Source organism: Oryctolagus cuniculus, chromosome 2 (assembly GCF_051225735.1).
Source record: "Oryctolagus cuniculus isolate XC-2025 breed Fujian yellow rabbit chromosome 2, ASM5122573v1, whole genome shotgun sequence".
In the NCBI taxonomy this organism is placed as follows: Eukaryota; Metazoa; Chordata; class Mammalia; order Lagomorpha; family Leporidae; genus Oryctolagus; species Oryctolagus cuniculus.
In genome coordinates, this window is record NC_142868.1 from 182,390,973 (window position 1) to 182,410,362 (window position 19,390).

Genomic DNA, 19,390 nt, shown 5'->3' on the forward strand with positions numbered 1-19,390 from the left:
TTCCAGGTGCTTCTGTGTGGAGTGTGTGGACCTCTTGGTGGGGCCGGGGGCTGCACAGGCGGCCATTAAGGAAGACCCCTGGAACTGCTACATGTGTGGCCACAAGGGCACCTACGGGCTGCTGCGGCGTCGGGACGACTGGCCCTCTCGGCTCCAGATGTTCTTCGCCAATAACCACGACCAGGAATTCGTGAGTGCCGGGCCTGGGGCGCGCTCGAACCCTCTGCCCAGCCTCAGCCGCAGTGCTTCTCCCTGGCCGTGGGCCGGAGTGCACACTGGGCACGCAGGTCTAGAAAGCCAGGAGCTGCCGCGTACCTCTGGGAGGGCCGGCCCGGGGCTGGGGCCTGTGGGACACCTCCAGGCGGAGCCTGACCTGTTGGGGCCCATTACTTAGGACCCTCCGAAGGTTTACCCGCCTGTCCCAGCTGAAAAGAGGAAGCCCATCCGGGTGCTGTCTCTCTTTGATGGAATTGCTACAGGTGAGCGGCACAGGTTCCCAGAACCGGCCCCCTCACTCTCGGCGGGGAAGCGTGTGTGTGTGTGAGTGTGAGTGTGTGAGTGACACTGATGAAACAGAACAGTTACTAACACAAGAGCTATTCAAGTATTACACAGAAGGTGGATGCTTGGTGTGCAAAAGACACAGGCTGGGCCCGAGGGGTGGCGCGGCCCGTGTGGGCCCTGCGCTTGCTGAAGGGCAGGTCTGAGTCAGTGACGGAGGTTTTCACAAAGCCTCCGAGAACAGACTTGGTGACCAGAGCGTGCAGTAACACTGTGTCTTGATAAACAAGGCTAAGTCTCATCTTACCAGTGATGCGTGTGTGTGGAGCGAGAGCACAGTGAGTGTGTGATGTGTGGTAACTTGCTTGTCGTTTATCATGTTACCGCTTTCTCATGGCGGCTACTGCAGAGCTACCTTTTCTGTTTGTAAATGCTGGCTGCGGTCCCATTGACTGGAGCGCTGTGATGTGCTGCACGGCCCCCTTGGGTTGTTTACGTTTTGCATTATTAGAAGCAGCCCTGTGGCGAGCATCCTCATACACACATTTTTATAGACTTAGATCCTCAGCTCCTTGGGAATGCCTCTTAGGAAAAGCGGGGTCACCATGCAACACGACTTTGCTCCCCACGTGGTCGCCGATGCTGACAGCAAGCCCTCCTGAGAGACAGTGCCCTTCCTGCCAGGCCCAGGGCCTCCCAGTTCTGGCGAGAGAAGTAGCTCCCTGAGCACTCTTGTCTGCAGCGAGCCAGATGGAGACAAGGCCACCTGAGCATGCGGCCCCGGGTCCGAGGGTGCAGGCGGCCAGACGTTTGTCTGTCGTTCTCAGTGCCAGTGTCCTGTGACCTAAAGTAGCTCGTCACAGCTGTGAGTGCTCAGGCTGGAACCTGGAGGCCTTCTCACGTCACGTCACGTCACACCCCAGGCGGCTATAAAAAGCGCCGTGGTGGGAGGCCTGCTGGGAGCCTGTGGCGCTGCTGTGCCCTGATTTCTCCCCTACAGTCTGTTCTGATGGTTCGGCGAGCGTTGATGGGGACGGGTCACAGTCAGGTGGGCAGTGCAGGGAGCGAGCGGGGAGGAAGCCCCAGGAAGGACATCCCCGCCTCTGTCCTGAAGATGCAGTTCCAGAAAGGGGCCGAGTGCCGGGGGTTTCCAGGGCCGGGGACACTGGCGTTTTGGTTGGGACTAGAAGGGTGGAGTAAGCTTGCCGTGGGCGGTGAGGAAGGACCAGGCTTAGATGTGAACACAACAGAGACTCCCTGACCTGCTACTGTCGGGTCAGTCTTGCTGACCTTGATTGCCACCCAGAGAGCCAGGCTGGGAGGGGGCCACTGCAGTCACGGCCGTGTTGTTGGTATTCCAGTCTGAGAGAGACGGGACTTGGCACTGCAGCTGGCTGGGTGCTGGCCCTGGGTGACGGTGCTCTCTGCCGGCTGGCACAGGGCTCCTGGTGCTGAAGGACTTGGGCATCCAGGTGGACCGCTACATCGCCTCAGAGGTGTGCGAGGACTCCATCACGGTGGGCATGGTGCGGCACCAGGGGAAGATCATGTACGTGGGGGACGTCCGCAGCGTCACACAGAAGCACGTACGTCGGTGGCCTCGTCCCGCCCTTCACCCGTCCCCCCAGTCTCTCTCCCTCCATCTTCCACGTCTCCTCTATCTCGACAGGGAACGGGCAGATGAAAAATAGGAATGGGGGGCTGTTCGTGTGGGGCCCGAGCTACTCCCTGGGCAAGTTCTGACTAGGGCCCTGCTGATAGAGAACAATAGCGTCTCCCCAACCTCCACCCACCCGAGTGTGACTCTGCCCTTGCCCTCGGCGGGGGCTGCCTGTGGCCACTACAGGCCCTCTGGACACTGAGGGACGGTGATCAGATGGCCCAGGCACTGGGCTGGCTTCCTTTCCTGCCAAGTGGCTGCTTGCTTTTCTTTTTTTTATTTCAAACGAAGAGTTACAGAAAAGAGAGACTTTTTTTTCTTTTGACAGGCAGAGTGGACAGTGAGAGAGAGAGAGACAGAGAGAAAGGTCTTCCTTTGCTGTTGGTTCACCCTCCAATGGCCGCCGCAGCCGGCACGCTGCGGCCAGTGCACCGCGCTGATCCGATGGCAGGAGCCAGGTACTTATCCTGGTCTCCCATGGGGTGCAGGGCCCAAGCACTTGGGCCATCCTCCACTGCACTCCCTGGCCACAGCAGAGAGCTGGCCTGGAAGAGGGGCAACTGGGACAGAATCCGGCGCCCCGACCGGGACTAGAACCCAGTGTGCTGGCGCCACAAGGCGGAGGATTAGTCTAGTGAGCCGCGGCGCCGGCCAGAGATCTTTCATCTGTTGGTTCACTCCCCAAATCACTGCAAATGACCAGGGCTGGGCCAGGCTAAATCCAGGAACCAAGAGCTGCTTCCAGGTCTCCAATGTGGGTGCAGAGGCCCAAGCACTTGGGCCATCCTCTGCTGCTTTCCCAGGTGCATTAGCAGGGAGCTGGATTGGAAGTGGAGCGGCCGGGATTCAAACTGGTGCCCATATGGGATGCCACGCTGCAGGCCGTGGTTTAACTTGTGCCACAGCGCCAGCCCCTAAGTGGCTGCTTTCGTGGCACACGCTGGGTCCCCTGTTGGCTCCACAGATGACCCAGTTTGGTCCCTTTGCTTACTGTTGAGAGAGCTCAGCCCAGAGAGCCTCAGAGACTTGCCTGTGGCTGCAGCGAGGGCAGCAGTCATGCGGGGTGGCCAGGTCCCCCCCTCCCAAGCCAAGTACTTTTCTGCCGGATTCACAGGTGATTTCCTTTCTGCCTCTGTCCCTGTCCTCCCAGATCCAGGAATGGGGCCCATTTGACCTTGTGATCGGGGGCAGCCCCTGCAACGACCTCTCCATTGTCAACCCTGCCCGCAAGGGGCTGTATGGTAGGTGCTTCCTCCAGGGGTCAGCTCCCAGGGCCCCATTCTTCCCCTCCCCCACCTGCCACTGTGTGACGCAGCCAGCCAGCTGACGGCTTTCTCTTCCCACCTCGCAGAGGGCACTGGCCGGCTCTTCTTTGAGTTCTACCGCCTCCTGCATGACGCGCGGCCCAAGGAGGGAGATGATCGCCCCTTCTTCTGGCTCTTTGAGAATGTGGTGGCCATGGGCGTTAGTGACAAGAGGGACATCTCACGATTTCTCGAGGTATAGCCAGCAACTGGGGTTCAGCCCGCTCACTAATGGCTTCTACCTTGGGCTGCCGCTTCATCGCCATCTCACCTGCCTTATGGAGCTGGGGGCTGGTGACTGTTGCTTTGCAAGGGGCCTGTTTGGGTGGAAAGGGAGGAAGCAGTGTTGGAGGCCCCCCTGGAAGTGTAGCCAGTGGTCTCAGTGCGAGGTGGGATTGTGAGTGTGGCCTTCACTAAAGGGGTATGGTCCAGCCTCCTGGGGTGGGGGGTTCTGTGTGCCATGAGTCCAGTTCAGTACTGAGTCTAGTTTGAGCCGTGCTCAGAGCATTAGTTTGGTGCTGCAGGCGGCACTCTCGGGGTGGGCCGAGGCGGGGCTCTAGCCTGTTTTCCTGTCTTTGGAGTCACTAAGCACAGGCTGGTGAACAGGTCTCTCCTTTCCCTCTGGTGTCCAGTGAGCACACTCACGCCCCAGACCAGTGCTGCACTGTCCAGTGTGGAAGCCATGAGCCGCTTGGGGCTGTTGACAGTAGCAGGAAACCTTTAGTTCCTTCTTAGTACACATAGCCACCCGGGTATAGCTGCTGGACTGGTGGCTACCATGTAGGACAGCGTACTTGAAGGACTTTCCCGTTGTTGGAGAAAGTTCATGTGGCCCATGCCGGTCTAGAATGTTCCTGTGAGAGTGTGAAGTGTGGCTAGATTTCATTCCAGCCTTTCCTGGAAGCTTCTGGCTACCCCAGGACATGACCTCCAAATCCGCAGAATCACCCAGTCCCGCCTAGCACCCCTGCTCGGCTCACCTCGGCGCTCTCTCCTGTTTTCTAGTCCAACCCCGTCATGATTGATGCCAAAGAAGTGTCGGCCGCACACAGGGCCCGCTACTTCTGGGGTAACCTTCCCGGTATGAACAGGTTGGTGAGAGCTTCCGGGCCTGGGAGGTCTGAGGGTGGGGGCGCTGAGCGGGCCCCCTCTGCCCGATGGCTTGCCGCCTTGTTCACTTTCGTCCCTTTGCGTCGAGGAGGAAGGCAGTTGGGTGTAGCGTGAGAAGCCCGCCCGTGGTGGTCTCTAATGACCTGCACGACCTTGGGCTCTCCTGAGGCCAGCCGTGGAGGACGAGGCCGCCGGGAAGCACAGGGAGTGGTCTCCCAGCTGCCCGTATCCTGCTGCAGGACAGGGAGCCTCGAGGCAGCCCAGTGCCGCTCCAGGGCTCTGCTCAGTGTCTTGATCACACTGTTGGAAGAATTTACTGCATTTTGGATATTACACAGATTTTGAAAACCAGGAAAGAAGAAAGCTTCATTTTTTGGGTGTAGTAATTGCAGTGTTAAAAGATCTGCGTGAAGAGAAAGGCATGGTTCAGGAGCGGAGCCTGGCATCCACCCTGGAGGGAACTGTTTACTTTCCAGCATGTGTGAGCCATGGCTTTTCAGCCTCCTTTGTTCACCTGAACCTGGCGAGTGTCAGTTAACCTGGCCTCAGTCGTCTGGTCCCCCTCTGGGCTGTTCCCACGGGAGTCAGACCTTCCGGGATGTGCGTGAGGGGAGAACAGGTGGGCTGCACAGGCCTGGATGTTCATGGACTCGGTGTGGTGTCTCTGGATAGACTGTGGGCCTGTGGCGGTCACACCTGCTGCTTCCAACTCTAAAACCCTAGAACCTGGGCGCTCTGGAAGCAGCAGAGGCACCACCTGGGGCCGGGAGGCGCACCGAGCGCCTGGTTAGACGGCAAGTCCCTGTGGTTCCCGTGCAGAGTGCTCACCCCGGAGCTGGCCGTCAGCTGCCTGGCCTGGGCCCTGAGAAGGGAGGGAACGCTCAGGACTTCAGCCTTTGGGAACTGTACAAAATGTCTTTCCAATTGGACATCTAGGGTGTACAGCCTGCGTACCCACCGCAAGTCAAGATACAGTGCCTTCTGTACTCAAAGCTTGCTTTGTGGTGGGACTTTTCAAACATTTAAAAATACGCCCTGCCCTGAGGGTGGGTGTCACTTGCCCTTGGTTGTCTGAGACCACTCTTGACTTTGCTTGGTGGATCTGTGTCTATGGATGGCTGCAGTATGTGTGTGTGTGTGTGTGTGTGTGTGTCTTGGGGTACTTGAGGAGGGTTACTCCTATGTGTGTGCTTTGGGGGCGGGGCCCTTACCTGCCGGTGGGAGTCAGATGGCTGCTGGGGGGTGAGCGCCCTTGCTGGGGTCCGTCCCGCTGTGACAGTCTCTCTTCTGCCCCCAGGCCGTTGGCATCCACTGTGAATGATAAGCTGGAGCTGCAGGAGTGTCTGGAGCATGGCAGGATAGCCAAGGTCAGCCTCAGCACCCCTGGGCGCGGGGAGCAGGGCAGAGCACAGGGCGAGGTGGAGAAGGCGCTGTGGTGGACAGGAGCGGAGGGTGCAGGCTGCCGGCCTTCAGACCCGCCTCCCTCCCTGGCGAGCAGTGGGAGGTGGACACCAAGGTCCTGGATGTGCTGTGGCTTTTTTTTTTTTTTTTTTTCCTTTGCAAGGCAGAAAGACACAGCTCCCATCTGCTAATCGGCTGCCTTAAAGCCTGCAGTGGCTGGGCCTGGGCCTGCGCCACAGTTGGGAGCCAGAAACACAGGCCAAGTCTCTCCCATGTGGGTAACAAGAACCCAGTGACTTCAGGCCCTCACCTGCTGTCTCCCAGGACCTGCGTTAGCAGCAGGCTGGAGTCAGGAGCCAGAGCTGGCAACCAGACCGGGTGCCCTGATGATCGACGCAGGTCTCCTGACCGCTGGCTGCTCCCTGTGGCCTTGCTCAGTTTGTTTTTTCAGCCAGGACCCACTGTGAAAGCAGGGAAGCCTCCACTGATGTGGAAGCTCCATTTCCGGGAGAAACCTCCTGGTGTGTGTGCCTGTGTGGAGCGCTGGTTCCATACCAGCAGCGCCGAGTGCTTGTGCCGCTGACACCCCAGGGAGTGTCTCTTAGCCCTGAGGTCTTTGGTATCTTGTGGCCTGCCAGTTAGCACACCTCTGAAAGAGGTTCTTTGGGAGACTTGGAGAATCTGACGTGCTGGGTTGGGATGAAGGATGCACAGTGACAAAAGTAGGAGGAAAAGCAGGTTGGTGGGGCCCATGGAGGCTGCCGCCTGGCCAGCCCAGCTTGTCCGGATGCAGCTGGACCCTAGCCCCCGGATGGACCCGGGCCTGGCCGGCGTTGGTGAGTGCCTGGCCTGCTCGGTAGCTGCAGGACCTGTGTGTGGCTGAATGCACGCGTGTTCAACTTCTTTTTCTCTCTTCGTCCTCTAGTTCAGCAAAGTGAGGACCATCACTACCAGGTCAAACTCCATAAAGCAGGGCAAAGACCAGCACTTCCCCGTCTTCATGAACGAGAAGGAGGACATCCTGTGGTGCACTGAGATGGAAAGGTACCCGCGTCTGCCTGCCAGCCTCTTGCCGTGCTGAGGGAGGGAGGCGCCTCCGCTTTTCCTGTCTCGCGTTTGCCGCAAGCCCCACGTGAGCAGCACACAATTTGCCCAGCTTTCCTGACCCGGCGGACTCCTGCGGACATCTCTTGCCTTTAAGACTGATTCCAGCAAGAGGAGTCCAGGAGCCCGTCCCTGGCGGCTCGGCCAGCGAGCTCCTGCCGCCCAGCAGCTGCCCTGACCCGTGCTGCCTCTGTAGGGACAGCTGGCCCACTGTGTCTGAGGATTCAGCCAACTGTCAGGTTTTTTCTTTTAAGATTTAGGTTTTTTTTGAAAGGCAGAGTTGGAGGGGGAGAGAGAGAGCTTCCATACACTGGTTCACTTCCCAAATGACTGCAGTCGTCAGAGCTGGGCCACCCTGAAGCCTAGAGCCCGGGACTCCACCCGGGTCTCCCACGTGGGTGGCAGGGGCCCAAGCACTTGGGCCATCTTCCGATGCTTTCTCAGCACAATAGCAGGGGGCAGGATCAGAAGTGGAGCAGCTGGGATTCAAAACAGCATTCATATGGGAGGCTGAAGTTGCAGGCAGTGTCTTGACCTGCCCTAAAGATACTACTTTTTAAGTTTCACCTGTGCTGGGTGCTGAATGTGTAGACTTCTCGTACGAAGAAGGTATAATAACTATTTACATGACATTTATATTGTGTTAGATACTCCAGATAGAGATGATTTAAAGAGTACAGATGTATATAGGTGGCATGGCAAAACACTATCCCCCTCCCCCCCGCCTTTTGTTTTTCCTTTTTCAAAATTTTTGTTTTTTACTTACACCATCAAGTGATTCACACTGGGCCAAGCCAAAGCCAGAAGCCTGGATGGCATTCCTGGTCTCCCAAGTACTTGAGCCATCACCTGTGGCTTCCCGGGGTGTGCACTTAGCAGGAGGCTGAAGTCAGGTGGAGCCGGGACCCCAACCCGAGCACTGCAGTGCGGATGCCGGCGTCCTAAGTAGCGACTGCAGTGCTGTGCCGTTTTGCATAAGGGACTTGAGCATCTGTTGGCTTTTGGTAGCAGGGGTTTTAGAATCTGACCCTGGAGGATGCCGAGGGTTGGCTGTATTTTGTAGAACAAGATCAGAAGGTGTGTGGGCCTTACGAGCTAAGCACCCTGAGGCCGTGCACTCTGGACTCGGGGCTCTGGTCCTCCGGAACCCAGACGGAGACACCACTCACGCAGACAGGGACTCTGCAGGAGGTCAGGGTCTCCTCCCGCTGGGGAGGTGCTGGTGCTGTGAGTGTAGGACACGGCCTGGAGACGCCGTGGGGCGTGCCTGGAGGATCTCGGGGCGCTGACTCCGTCTCTGCTGTGCCCTAGAAGATGAGGCCGTGGTCTCGGGACCTGGCACGCAGGTTGTGCAGGGCAGAGAGTGTGCAGACGCAGGCATGCGAGGTGGCGCGCGTGGGTGTGAGCGTGGGGCGCCCGATGCCTCCTGGCGGGGCCAGCACTCAAGCGCCCTCCCACCTCTCGTCCCCAGGGTGTTTGGCTTTCCTGTGCACTATACCGACGTCTCCAACATGAGCCGCTTGGCGAGACAGAGGCTGCTGGGCCGGTCGTGGAGCGTGCCCGTGATCCGCCACCTCTTCGCTCCGCTGAAGGAATACTTTGCTTGTGTGTAAGGGACGTGGGGGCAAACCGAGGTAGTGACACAGTTAAACAAACAAACAGCAACCACAAAACACAATAAAACACCACGAACGTGAGGATGGAGAGAAGTATCAGCACCCAGAAGAGAAAAAGGAATTTAAAACAAAAACCACAGAGGCGGAAATACCGGAGGGCTTTGCCTTGTGAGAAGGGTTGGACATCATCTCCTGATTTCTCAATGTTAATCTTCAGTCCTATTTAAAAACAAAACCGAGACCCCTCCCTCCCTTTCCTCTCTGCTCCCCCTCCCCTCATTTTTTTGGGTCAAACCTTTTGTTTTCTACTCTTTCAGAGGGGTTTTTCTGTTTGTTTGGGTTTTTGTTTCTTGCTGTAACTGAAACAAGAGGGTTATTGCAGCAAAAATCAGTAACAACGACAACAAAATAGTAACAATACCTTGAGAGGGGCGGTGGGAGAGAGGGAATGGAAATTCTATAGAAATCTATATATTGGGAATTTTTGGTTTTTTTTGTTTGTTTGTTTTTTACTATATATCTTTTTTTTTTTTTTTCGTTGTCTCTAGCCTGATCAGATTAGGAGCACAAGCAGGGACAGAAAATAGAGACACTCAGGCAGCCGCATTCTCTTCCAGCCATGAGCTGCCTGCCAGCACCATTCCTGGTCATGCAAAACAGAATCCAACTAGGGGCAGGGGACACGACACCACACAAGACCCTTTTCTACAGTATTTCAGGTGCCTACCACACAGGAGACCTTGAAGAAAATCAGTTTCTAGAAGCCGCTGTTACCTCTTGTTTACAGTTTATATATATATGATAGATACGAGATATATATATAAAAGGTACTGTTAACTACTGTACAACCCGACTTCACAATGGTGCTTTCAAACAGCGAGATGAGTAAAAACATCAGTTCCACGTTGCCTTACGTGCAAAGGGTTCCAACCAAGGGTGGAGAAAGGGGATGCAGCTTGCTGGGTTGTTTTTTTTTCCCCTTGGTTTTTAACGAGGTGAAGGAGGAAGGAGAGTTGGGGAGCGGCGTCCTCCCGCCTCTCCCTGCCAAAAACAAAAAAACGGGACGGGCGGTGGGGATGTAAGATGAGGTGGCCGGGAGCGTGGAGAGCTGAGAGTGGTATCAGCCAGACCCATGCAATAACCTTTTGATTTTTTTCTAAGAGGAGACTCCGTGGGCAGGATGGCAGGGTGAGGGGTCCTCGTTCCCAGCGGCCCGCAGATCTGAGGGCTCCTGCGGTGGGATGAGAAAGACCCAGAGTGTGGGCCAGTGACAGTTACAGACCCACCTGGAGCAAATAAAAAACATACAGAGCGCACTGGTGCTTCCTGTCTAAGTCGCCTCTTGTGTGTTCTTTTATGAGGCCTCAGCATCCAGCCCCTGTGCACAAGGCGGCCACGTGCCCCTGGAATGTGATGTTTTTGGTCATCTCCACAGGCTGCAGTTTTATACTGGGAGGCTAATGACATCTTTATTATCGTTATTATGCTTATGGTTCTGGTTATCATTATGTTTGTTTTCAGATTTTCTTTAAGAAAACAAAAACCCAACCCCCTTCCCTTTGGGTTTCAAACCAAGGTGCGGGGAGCAGGGTGCTTCTAAGTGGCGGTGGCTCTGGTGCCCTGGCTCCCGCCCCTCGGGCCAGGTGGGCCACTGGGTGCAGCAAGAGCCAGGCGGCCGGGCGGGGGGCCGGGGTGTCCCCAGGGCCCGCCTCCGGCTCCTCACTCTTCTCTTCTCCTTCCCTCCTCTCGGGTCAGGTGCGTCAGGGCTGGAGGGAGGCCCGGCCGGCTCTCTCCTTGTGTGTGTGTGTGTGTGTGTGTGTGTGCGCGCGCACGTGGAGTGGTGTGTATTTCTTTTCTAGTACTTGGTCTGATGATAGCTGTGCTCTTAGCGCGAGTCAGCAGCACCTGGAGCCCAAGTGCTCGAGGACGCCTGGTCCCGCTTCCTACCAAGGCAGGCAGCCCGGCAGTGGCGGTAGGAAGGGGCGGCGGCGGCTCCAGGGCGAGGGCCCGACGGGCGTTGCTTGCCTGGGTGGCTGGGGTGTAGATATGTGGCATATAGAGATATATATTTTATAATGGGAGGGGTGGGCGGCACCTCCTGGGACCAGCAAGGGCTGGGAGGTGTGCTGCGAAGCACATGGTCCCAGTCCTCGTCCCGAGAAAGATGGGGCCTACGGTGATAGGCGCTATATAAATACATAGATAGGGTCATGTTTAAGAAATATTATGTAGTGGGGAGTGGGGGAAGCAGGCTCGGGGTGCCGAGCCCGGGTCCCCGCTGCAGACGCGAGCCCCACGCCAAACAGTCAATCTCGCACACATGCACAGGAAGCTCTCCCGACGGAAGCCTAACGGATCGCTCGCACACACGCCAGGGGGCGCCCTCTCCCCCGTTTCAGGACTTTGTGGAGTCAGCCCGTGCAGCTCTTTACCTCTGTTGCCCTGGTTGCAGGTAGACTGTCAATCCCAGAAGTTGCTAGGTGCTGAAGGCAGGACAAGGAGGAGGATTTATTTAGCAGGTGCTCTCCTCTAGCAGGTAGTGTTCTATCTCTTTTGCCCCTGGTGATGTCAAAAGATTCTTCTGTTAGCAACCTGTGATAACTGACCTGCAACTTTAGGCACCAGTAAAGTCAGCCCTCACCTCCCCCTACCTATTCTCCCCAATCGAAATCAAATTGACATCTGTCTGTCTTGGCCATGGGGCTTCCACTGGGGAAAAAAATGGGACCGTGAACCTCACCTTGTGATTTAAGCTAATTAGTAATTCGTGATGCAACCAACCGGAATCCCTGCTCATGCCCTGGGGCTTGATCACAGCTGGCAGCCTCTGGCCCCTTTGATGGGTGCTTGGTCCTGGCCCTTGCTGGACCCTCAGCCTGTTTCCTGGATGGGCTGATCCCTAAGATCACAGCGCTGGGCCCGTGGGGCTGGAAAAGAGGAGGCCCCTGCTAACTGTGGTGCTCACCTGTCCCCTCCTCGCTCCAGCCGCCCTCCACCTCCATCCTGTGGCCTGGAGCCCACCAGCACCACCCCTGGAGGGCAGGCGGGGGAGGAGGGCTGCCCCGGCAGTCCAGGTGCTCCCTCCCCCGCTGGCTGAGGTCTCCAGCCCACAGCGGCAGGGCAGTCGGGTGGGCCTACCTTTGAAGCTCCTGGCTCTCCTGCGCTGACTGCCGGCACCTGTGAAGGAACTGGCCGTTCTCCCTAACCCAGCTCCCCCGGGGCTTCAGAGCCAAACACGTAGCACCCCAGGGGACTGGTGTGGCAGTCTGGGAGCACTGGGCACAGGCCTCCTCGCGGCTACTGGAGAGCACCTGAGCAGGCCCCAGAGTGGCCCCGCTGCCCCGTGGGCGAGGGGGCCCAGCGCAGGGACAGGAGGCGACAATCACCAGCTTTTCTTCCAGCCCAGCCTTCGGGCTTGGCCTCATGGTAGAGCCTGGTAGGTGCAGGGGACCTTGGGAGTGTGCCAGTATGGCCCAGTGGGACACTCTAAAGCCACAAACAGGCCTAGGGTGCTTCTTGGGCCACCCGCCTTCTATGGAGGGGACTTCGCCTGAGTGGGCGGAGCCGGGGAAGGTATTAGGCGAGGGGGCACCATCAGGCCCAGGGGGGATTCTTGAGGATGTTCCCTGTAGAATTTTCTTTCCAAAGAGCAGGCCCGTTTTCCCTGGGAAGGCAGGGTTCTGGAGCCTCCCTGCCACAGGTGCCAGGTGGAGCTTGATGCCAAAGAGACGGTGCCCTCGCCTGGGGGCGGCAGCTAGGTGCCGGGGTCAGGAGGGCCAGGACCTCTTTCCCAGCAGGTGGCCGCTGAGCCCCACTGAAAGGGCCCCAAGCTGGCTGGGGCTGACCCTTGTACGCCTGCGACTGTGTGGTGGGTGCCTAGGCACATAGGCAAGCAGCAGGCGGGGAAGCCAGCAAGCCAGGGCTAGAGGAGTCTCGGGCCTGGGCGGTCTGGCGTTACCCTATGCACATCCTGTTGAAGAGCAGACGCCCCTGAGGAGTCCGTGGGGCCACTTGGTCTTGGTGTGGCTGTCAAGTGAGCGGCCCAGGTGCTCTCTGAACTGTGGGCTGGGCCAGCCAGCCCCGGCAGGAGGGAGGGCGTCCCGGCCGGCTCCCCTCACTCCCCACTTAGCTGGTCCCCAAGCATTGGCCACTCCCAGGGCAGCCCGATTGGGTGGCCAGCCTCCCCGGCCCGGAAAGACTTCTCACAGCAGACCCGCGGGCACGCCTGCGCCCGGCTGTGTTTGGAGCAGATTTCGGAGGCAGTGCTGAGCCCCTGTGGCTGTTCTCAGTCAGGGCACTGCGGCGCTAGTGTGGTTCGAGCCGTCACCCTCAGGAGGCAGTGGGTGGGGTCGGACCTGGCGGGGTCACCTCCTTGGTCTGAGTGATCCGAGTGTGTCATCAGGCTTCTATGGTTTGCTTGTGACTAGAGGGCGACACTGGAGTTGGGCAGGGAGTGGCTACAGCCCCCCCCCCGCCCCCCAGAGTGGGAGAGGAGTTAGGGAGGGGCGGCCCAGAGCGGCAGGTGGCAGCTCCCGGGGAGGAAGGGGCCCAGGCTGCTTTGCAGGATGTGCGCTCGGTCTGTGCGCTGTGGTTAAGGAAGCTGAGGTCTTAGAAGGCAAGGCCCTTGGACCTGTGTGTCGCCGAGAACCGGGCTCTGACCCCAGCCCTGGAGTGTGGGGGAAGGGAGAAGCCGGGAGACAGGAGAGAACGGCCCTTAGCTAGTGGTGACCTGGCCCTCAGGCCAGCTCTGGCTGGTGACTCGCTTCCCCGCCCGGAGGCCCCTGGCCCGACTTCCCCATCTCCTTCCCCCTCTGAGGGCGCTCCCCTGCGCCTGCCGTGGCCTCCAGCTGCTGCCCGAGGACATGAGCAGTGACCTAACGCATCACCATCGTCCCACTCCCCTCCATGGACCGATCTGGTTGCATAGCCCTAGAATCTGACAGACAAAAACGCTGAAATTCCTTAGAATACGCAGAGGGAGGAGGTGACTCAACAAGGTGCTAAAACATTTTATTAAAAATATATATTGTTAAATTAAGTCTGCTGTCTGGACAATGACTGTTTGTTTTGTTTTCTTGTAGTGGAGTTTAAAAGAGACTATTATTTTACTCTGATATATTATTATTAAAAAGGCATTTTAACTTTGTACTTGAAAACTAAATGAGCGATTTCATGTGTTTTAGCTGAGGCATTGAAGTAGCGGGTGCTTACTTACTTGTGGGAAATCATGTATCCATACTGAAGAGTAAACTCCGTAGCTGATTGGGGAATAACTTTTACTGTTACAGACGATTCGCTTTGACCCCTGGTGGCAGAGCGCTCACTCCACATTCCACGCAGCTAAATGCAGGACCTTCCAGAAGCTTCTCCCCTTCCCCCGCCCCTCTCCTTTCTCTTAAGTTCCTCCTTTTTTTTTTTTTTGTTGTTGTTGTTGTTTTGTTTTGTTTTTGTTCTTCCTTCTTCCTGGTTCTGGCATCCTTTCACCACTGTATTTTTTTGTTTGTTTTTAGGGTTGCTTCTCTATTTATTGACAATAATAATGTACATTTCACAGTCTGGTTCTGGGCCATCGGGGAGGGGCGTGGGTCCCTGTCCCGGGTGTCCTCTTGTACTCTGTGTAAGTGATGCTCGTGACATAGCTGTTTATGAAATAATTAAAGAGGTCAATGCGTACAGCAGATGTAGAAAAGTCTGTCAGTTCCGCCTTCATCACAGTTTTTTTTTTTCTTTTTTTTTTTTTTTGTGCCCAGAAGAATATAATAAAAGCTCCTTTCTAATGTACTTGTGCTGGACAACACTTGAATAAATGGACTGTTTTTGTGCAAAAAGAAAACCGGAAAAAGCACCGTCCTAATGTCCTTTTGTCTTGCGTCTCCTCCCCCTCCCTCCCTCCCCTCCCTCCCCAGGCCAGGGGCTGGAGAACCTGAGCGGGCGGGGGCGTGACACTGGGGGCCTCGAGCTCACAGACGTCAGTGAGCAGGACTGGGGGAGGCCCTGGTGCCCGGGCCCTCGGAGACCTGAGCGGCGGGAGGGCGCGGTCTCCGCCGGTCCGCACACCCTGGGTCTCTGCCCCTCCCCGCGGGGCTGGGCCAGCAGAGCAGCCAGAGGGCAGGCAGGCTGGGCTGTCCGAGGGGACGCATGTAGCAAGTTGCGCCCAGGGGGCTGGGACTGTTCTAGAAAGCTCCAGGTGCGGGTGGAGGCTGGGGGCGGGAGCCGGGTTCCGCTCAGCGGCCAGCGCTGCCAGGGCTGCCGTGACGCCCTGCGCAGCCATCTGGGGGTGCTGCCGGCCTCAGGGCCCCAAGTCCGGGTCCCTCGGGCACCCCCAGAACTGCCTCGCGAGTGGACGGCGCCTGGTGCTCCGCAAAGCCCCTTCGCACACAGGCCTCTGTCCTCGCGCCCCTGCCAACCGTCACTGGCTCCCGGCGACAGCGGAAGAAGTGTCAGAATCGGGCGGTTCCGCTGAGGACACGCCACCTCCGTGGCAGCCCTGGAAATCAGACAAGAGTGGGAGCCACGGAGCAAACGCGCCCGTCCCTGCAGGCCCTCCCGTGTTCTCCATTCTTGTCGCGGCTGCTGTAGGATGCTTCTGAACGGCTGCGTGGCACTTTGCTGCGGGGTGTTCATGTACGTTTTAGCCATGAAGAGAGCTTCAGTTAGCATCTTCACAGTTTCGCCTCTTTCCCCTACAGTCTACATTAAAAAAAATTTTTTTTCATTGAATCCCGGATGTGAGACGGGGTGACCTGGGAACCCGGGGGCCGTGAGGCGTCTGCCCCCACTCCAGGCATCCTGCGGCTGCGAGAGCACCCGAGACCGGGAAATCCACACAGGAAGGAAGTGGACTGAGCTCACGTTTCTGGAGGCTGCAAGTCCAAGATGGAGGGGCCACGCCTGGGGAGGGCTGGCGCAACGTCGCTGCGTCACGACGTCACGGCGTCGTAACGTCATGGCGTCGTAGCGTCGCGTCACGGCGCGGCGTACAAGCGCGGGCCTGTGGAGGCGGGAAGGGCGGCCCCCCAGGGCCTCATCGCCTCCTCAGGCCCCACCTCTCAGGCCCGTCACGGCGTCTGTCGATTTTTCTTTGTGTTTTTGGATTTTTTTTTTTGTTAAAGATTTATTTATTTATCTGAGAGGCAGAGTTACAGAGAGAGACAGAGACAGAGAGGCCTTCCATCCGCTGGTTCACTCCCCAATTGGCCGCAACGGCTGGAAGGAACCAGGAGCCAGGAGCTTCTTCCGGGTCTCCCACGTGGCTGCAGGAGCCGGGCCATCCTCCACTGCTTTCCCAGGCCACAGCTGAGAGCTGGTGCGGAAGTGGAGCCGCCGGGCTCGGACCGGCCGCACAAGGATTTCAACCCCAGTCTCGGGCCGAAGCACACTGAAGCCATAGCCGTGTGCTGGTGGGCAGGGGTTCCTCCCGGCGCTTTTCTTTTTTGAGACACTAGAAGTCATCTAGTGAGAGGGCAGAGATGGCCGCACACGGTTTGGACAATGAATTCTGCAAACTGGCTTCTCTGGACCCCGGACGGAAGCCCGCTGGCTCCAAGGCGGTGGAGGAGAGGGCAGAACCTCGCCAGGCGCCAGCCCTCGGTGTCGCCTGAGCCGGGGCCATTGGTTCAGAAAAGCCCCCGGGTGTCATTTGATGACAGAGCTAGAGACGGGGGCCGGAGAGGCCTGGGCAGTGGTCACGGCGCTTGGGGAGTGCCGCTTCTGGGCCCCTGGGCTGTGATGGAGCCTGCTGGGCGCAGCAAAGCTGCCTCAGGGAGCTTGGGTGGAACCGAGGAGACGGGACCCTGGAGGCTGCCTGGGGAGCTGGTGCTGCAGAGGCCACACCCACAGAGCAGGCGGGGCACAGGCCTGCGCGGTGGGCGCTGCACAGCGCTGCTTCCCGCCAGCTTGCGGCTGGGCACTGCCGTGGGAGACCCCGGCTGGCCCAGTCCCCACTGGGGGCAGTGACCAGCTGTCTCCCTGGGTGACACAAACCTCATCCATCGGCCACTACTCTTCCACTGCTAAGCCCCAGGTGCCCCGAACCTGGTCCTGGTTGGAAGAAAGACCCCCCCCCTCCCGCCATGTAGAGCCCCTGGCCCGAGTCCCCGGTGACCCTGGCCTTTAATCTTCCGCTCACAAACCTGGGTTTTGTCTTGGGTCTCCAAGCCTGTGGCCTTCAGTGACCCGTGCCGCTGATGGCAGAGGCCCCCTACCCCCCACAGCCAACGGCTCGGGTAAAGTCAGCTCTCCTGGGTCCAGGGCGGGGATGTGGAGGTGCTGATGGGGTCCCAGGCCCCCCCCCCCCCCCAGCTAGCCCTGCACTCTGCTTCCAGCACAGACAGGCTGTCCTCAGCCAAGCAGGGCGAGGACTTGTCCTTCCTCCCCCGCCCACCCACCCTTCCTGTCCCCCCAGGCTTCTTTGCTGGCCATCCGCCCCCACGGCCCCATTCCCTCTCCGCTTTCCCGGGCTGACTGGCATCCTCAGAGCATACCCATCTCACCTAGGCACAGCCGATTGCCCGAGCGCCCGTTGGCTGCCGCCTGACTGCTCTCTGCCCCCACCATGCCACGCCCCTTCCAGCCACTCAGCAGCAGGTGGTGCCTTAGCGTGTGCTGTCCCGCCCGGTCTCCTCAGGTAGCACTCCAGCCACACTGGCCGCCTTTCCCTGGTAGACAGCAAGGGCTGTGCTGCCGCAGGACCTTGGCACGTGCTGTTTGCTGTGCCTGGGAGGCTGCCATCTCCCTCCCCTACCTGTTTCCTGCCTTTCAGATCTCAGCTCAGAGGAGCTCTCCTTAACCACTGTATCTCGGAGAGTCCCAGGGCCACCCCCACCCCACCCCCAACCCCCGCTTTCTTATTTTCACAGCTGTCAGTCTTGAAATCCAGACATTATTTTGTTTAATCGTCTGCCTTCCTCGCTAAAATGCACGTTCTGCAAGGGCAGGATCTCCCTGGTCTCTGTTGCGCCACCGCAAGGTTGCGGCCGTACCCACTGTGACAAGTGACACGGATTGCGAGTCTGAGCAGACCAGCATCTTTTGTGTCAGCCATTCAGTCTTCACACCCTCTGCTGGGTGCCGTCGTCCCATGTCCTGGCCGCAGAGTGCATCACGGCGAGGCCTGCGTTGCTTTTAAAGAGTTCATTTGAGAGGCAGAGTCACACAGGGAGGGAGACACAGAGAGAGGTCTTCTACCCGCTGGTTCACTCCCCAAATGGCCACGACAGCTGGAGCTGAGCCGATCTGAAACCAGGAGCTTCTTCCAGGTTTCCCACACGGGTGCAGGGGCCCAAGCACGTGGGCCATCTTCTACTGCTTCCCCAGGCCACAGCAGAGAGCTGTATAGGAAGATGAACAGCAGGGACTAGGACCGGTGGCCATATGGGATGCCAGCGCCGCAAACAGAGGCTTAGCCCACTGTGCCAACGCGCTGGCCCCCAGACCAGAATTTCAAAACCTGTCTTCCAGTTGCCCATCCACACTCCAGCTCTCCAAGTCTGGGGCTGGTGCGCTGGGGCCCTGTGTTGGCTCCTCACTCCCTGTTCCAGGCTTGCTCCGTGCTCCCTCTCCGCCCACCACCCGTGGGGCTGCGTCGGGTGAGGTGGAGGCCACGGCCAAGTCACTGCCCCCACTGGCCCTGTGTCCTTGAGCAACTATGTTTCCAAATTTTTTTTCTCATGTTTTTATTCTAAGAAACTTTTAATAAGTGCCTATTGTGTGCACGACCTAGACCTGCGGTTATAAGGTCATGTGAGAGCTGATAGGGTTTATGCGGAGCACCTAGCGTCTCTGGTCTTGGCAGGTAGATCACTTAGACCAGGCACGGTCTGATGGGGTCTTACCTGGAGGGGCGGGGCCAGCTTCCTAGGTGACTCCCGATGGCACACAGACACAGACACACAGAGACACACACAGACGCACATTGACACAGACCCACAGAGAGGCACACAGAGACACAGACACAGATGCACACACGCACACAGACACCCACTGACACACACACACAAACAGACACACCCGCAGACACACACACACTCCGAAAGGTTCAGACCACGGGGCAGACCCCAAAGTGCTCCTCTCTTCTTCCCACGGGCACGACGGTGACTGTGGGCTCAGGGGCTGCATCACCCCCGTGCGAGCCCCTGCCTAGACTGGACACTTGTGGGGGGGCTTAGATGATTCTGGGAGCAGGGCAGGGCCTGGAGCGTGGGCAGGGGGCAGAGCACTGCCTGTCCTCTCTGGGGGCCTTGGCCCCTAAGAGGCGTGGCCCAGGGGCCACAGCACGGCTCTGCAGCCCAGTCCCCTGACATCTGGTAGATCCAGGCACTGCATGGGGGACCCCGCTGGGTTTCCTATTTCACAGGTTGCTGTCGTGCCCTGGGCGCCCCCACGAGAGCCGAGCCCTGCTGGGACCCTGACAGTCTCCCCCATTTTCTGTGGCCACTCTTGGCTTCTTTCCGGCTCTGCTCAGGGTTTGCTCATTTCTCGTATGTTTCCCTCACCTGATGGAAATCAGTGAGGAATGAAACAGACACTCCTCTCCTTCATGGGCTCCCTGAAGCCGGGTATGCCTTGTTGAATGAATAACTAACCACACCTAGCTCCTCACCTGCAGCATCTCTGGGACAGGGGCTTCGAAGGCTCTTTTGCTGGGCTGGGAGCTGTTCATGACGTCAGGGGCCCTCCGCTCTGCCCACGGAGCC

At 58.2% G+C, this 19,390-nt stretch overlaps 1 protein-coding gene across 10 annotated transcripts in view; it reads left to right on the forward strand.

Annotated features, from left to right (window-relative positions):
- DNMT3A (DNA methyltransferase 3 alpha) overlaps positions 1-10,030 on the forward strand; it is a 91,884-nt gene extending 81,854 nt beyond the window's left edge. For all 10 annotated transcript variants that reach the window (XM_051840839.3, XM_051840833.3, XM_089326727.1 and 7 more), the window contains 9 exons: positions 7-190; positions 395-479; positions 1,942-2,087; positions 3,312-3,402; positions 3,513-3,661; positions 4,471-4,556; positions 5,873-5,942; positions 6,902-7,020; positions 8,552-10,030. In XM_051840839.3, coding sequence (XP_051696799.1) covers positions 7-190; positions 395-479; positions 1,942-2,087; positions 3,312-3,402; positions 3,513-3,661; positions 4,471-4,556; positions 5,873-5,942; positions 6,902-7,020; positions 8,552-8,693 — 1,072 coding nt within the window. In that variant the 3' untranslated portion in view covers positions 8,694-10,030. The remainder of the gene's footprint in view (positions 1-6; positions 191-394; positions 480-1,941; positions 2,088-3,311; positions 3,403-3,512; positions 3,662-4,470; positions 4,557-5,872; positions 5,943-6,901; positions 7,021-8,551) is intronic.
- The last annotated feature ends 9,360 nt before the right edge of the window (positions 10,031-19,390 follow it).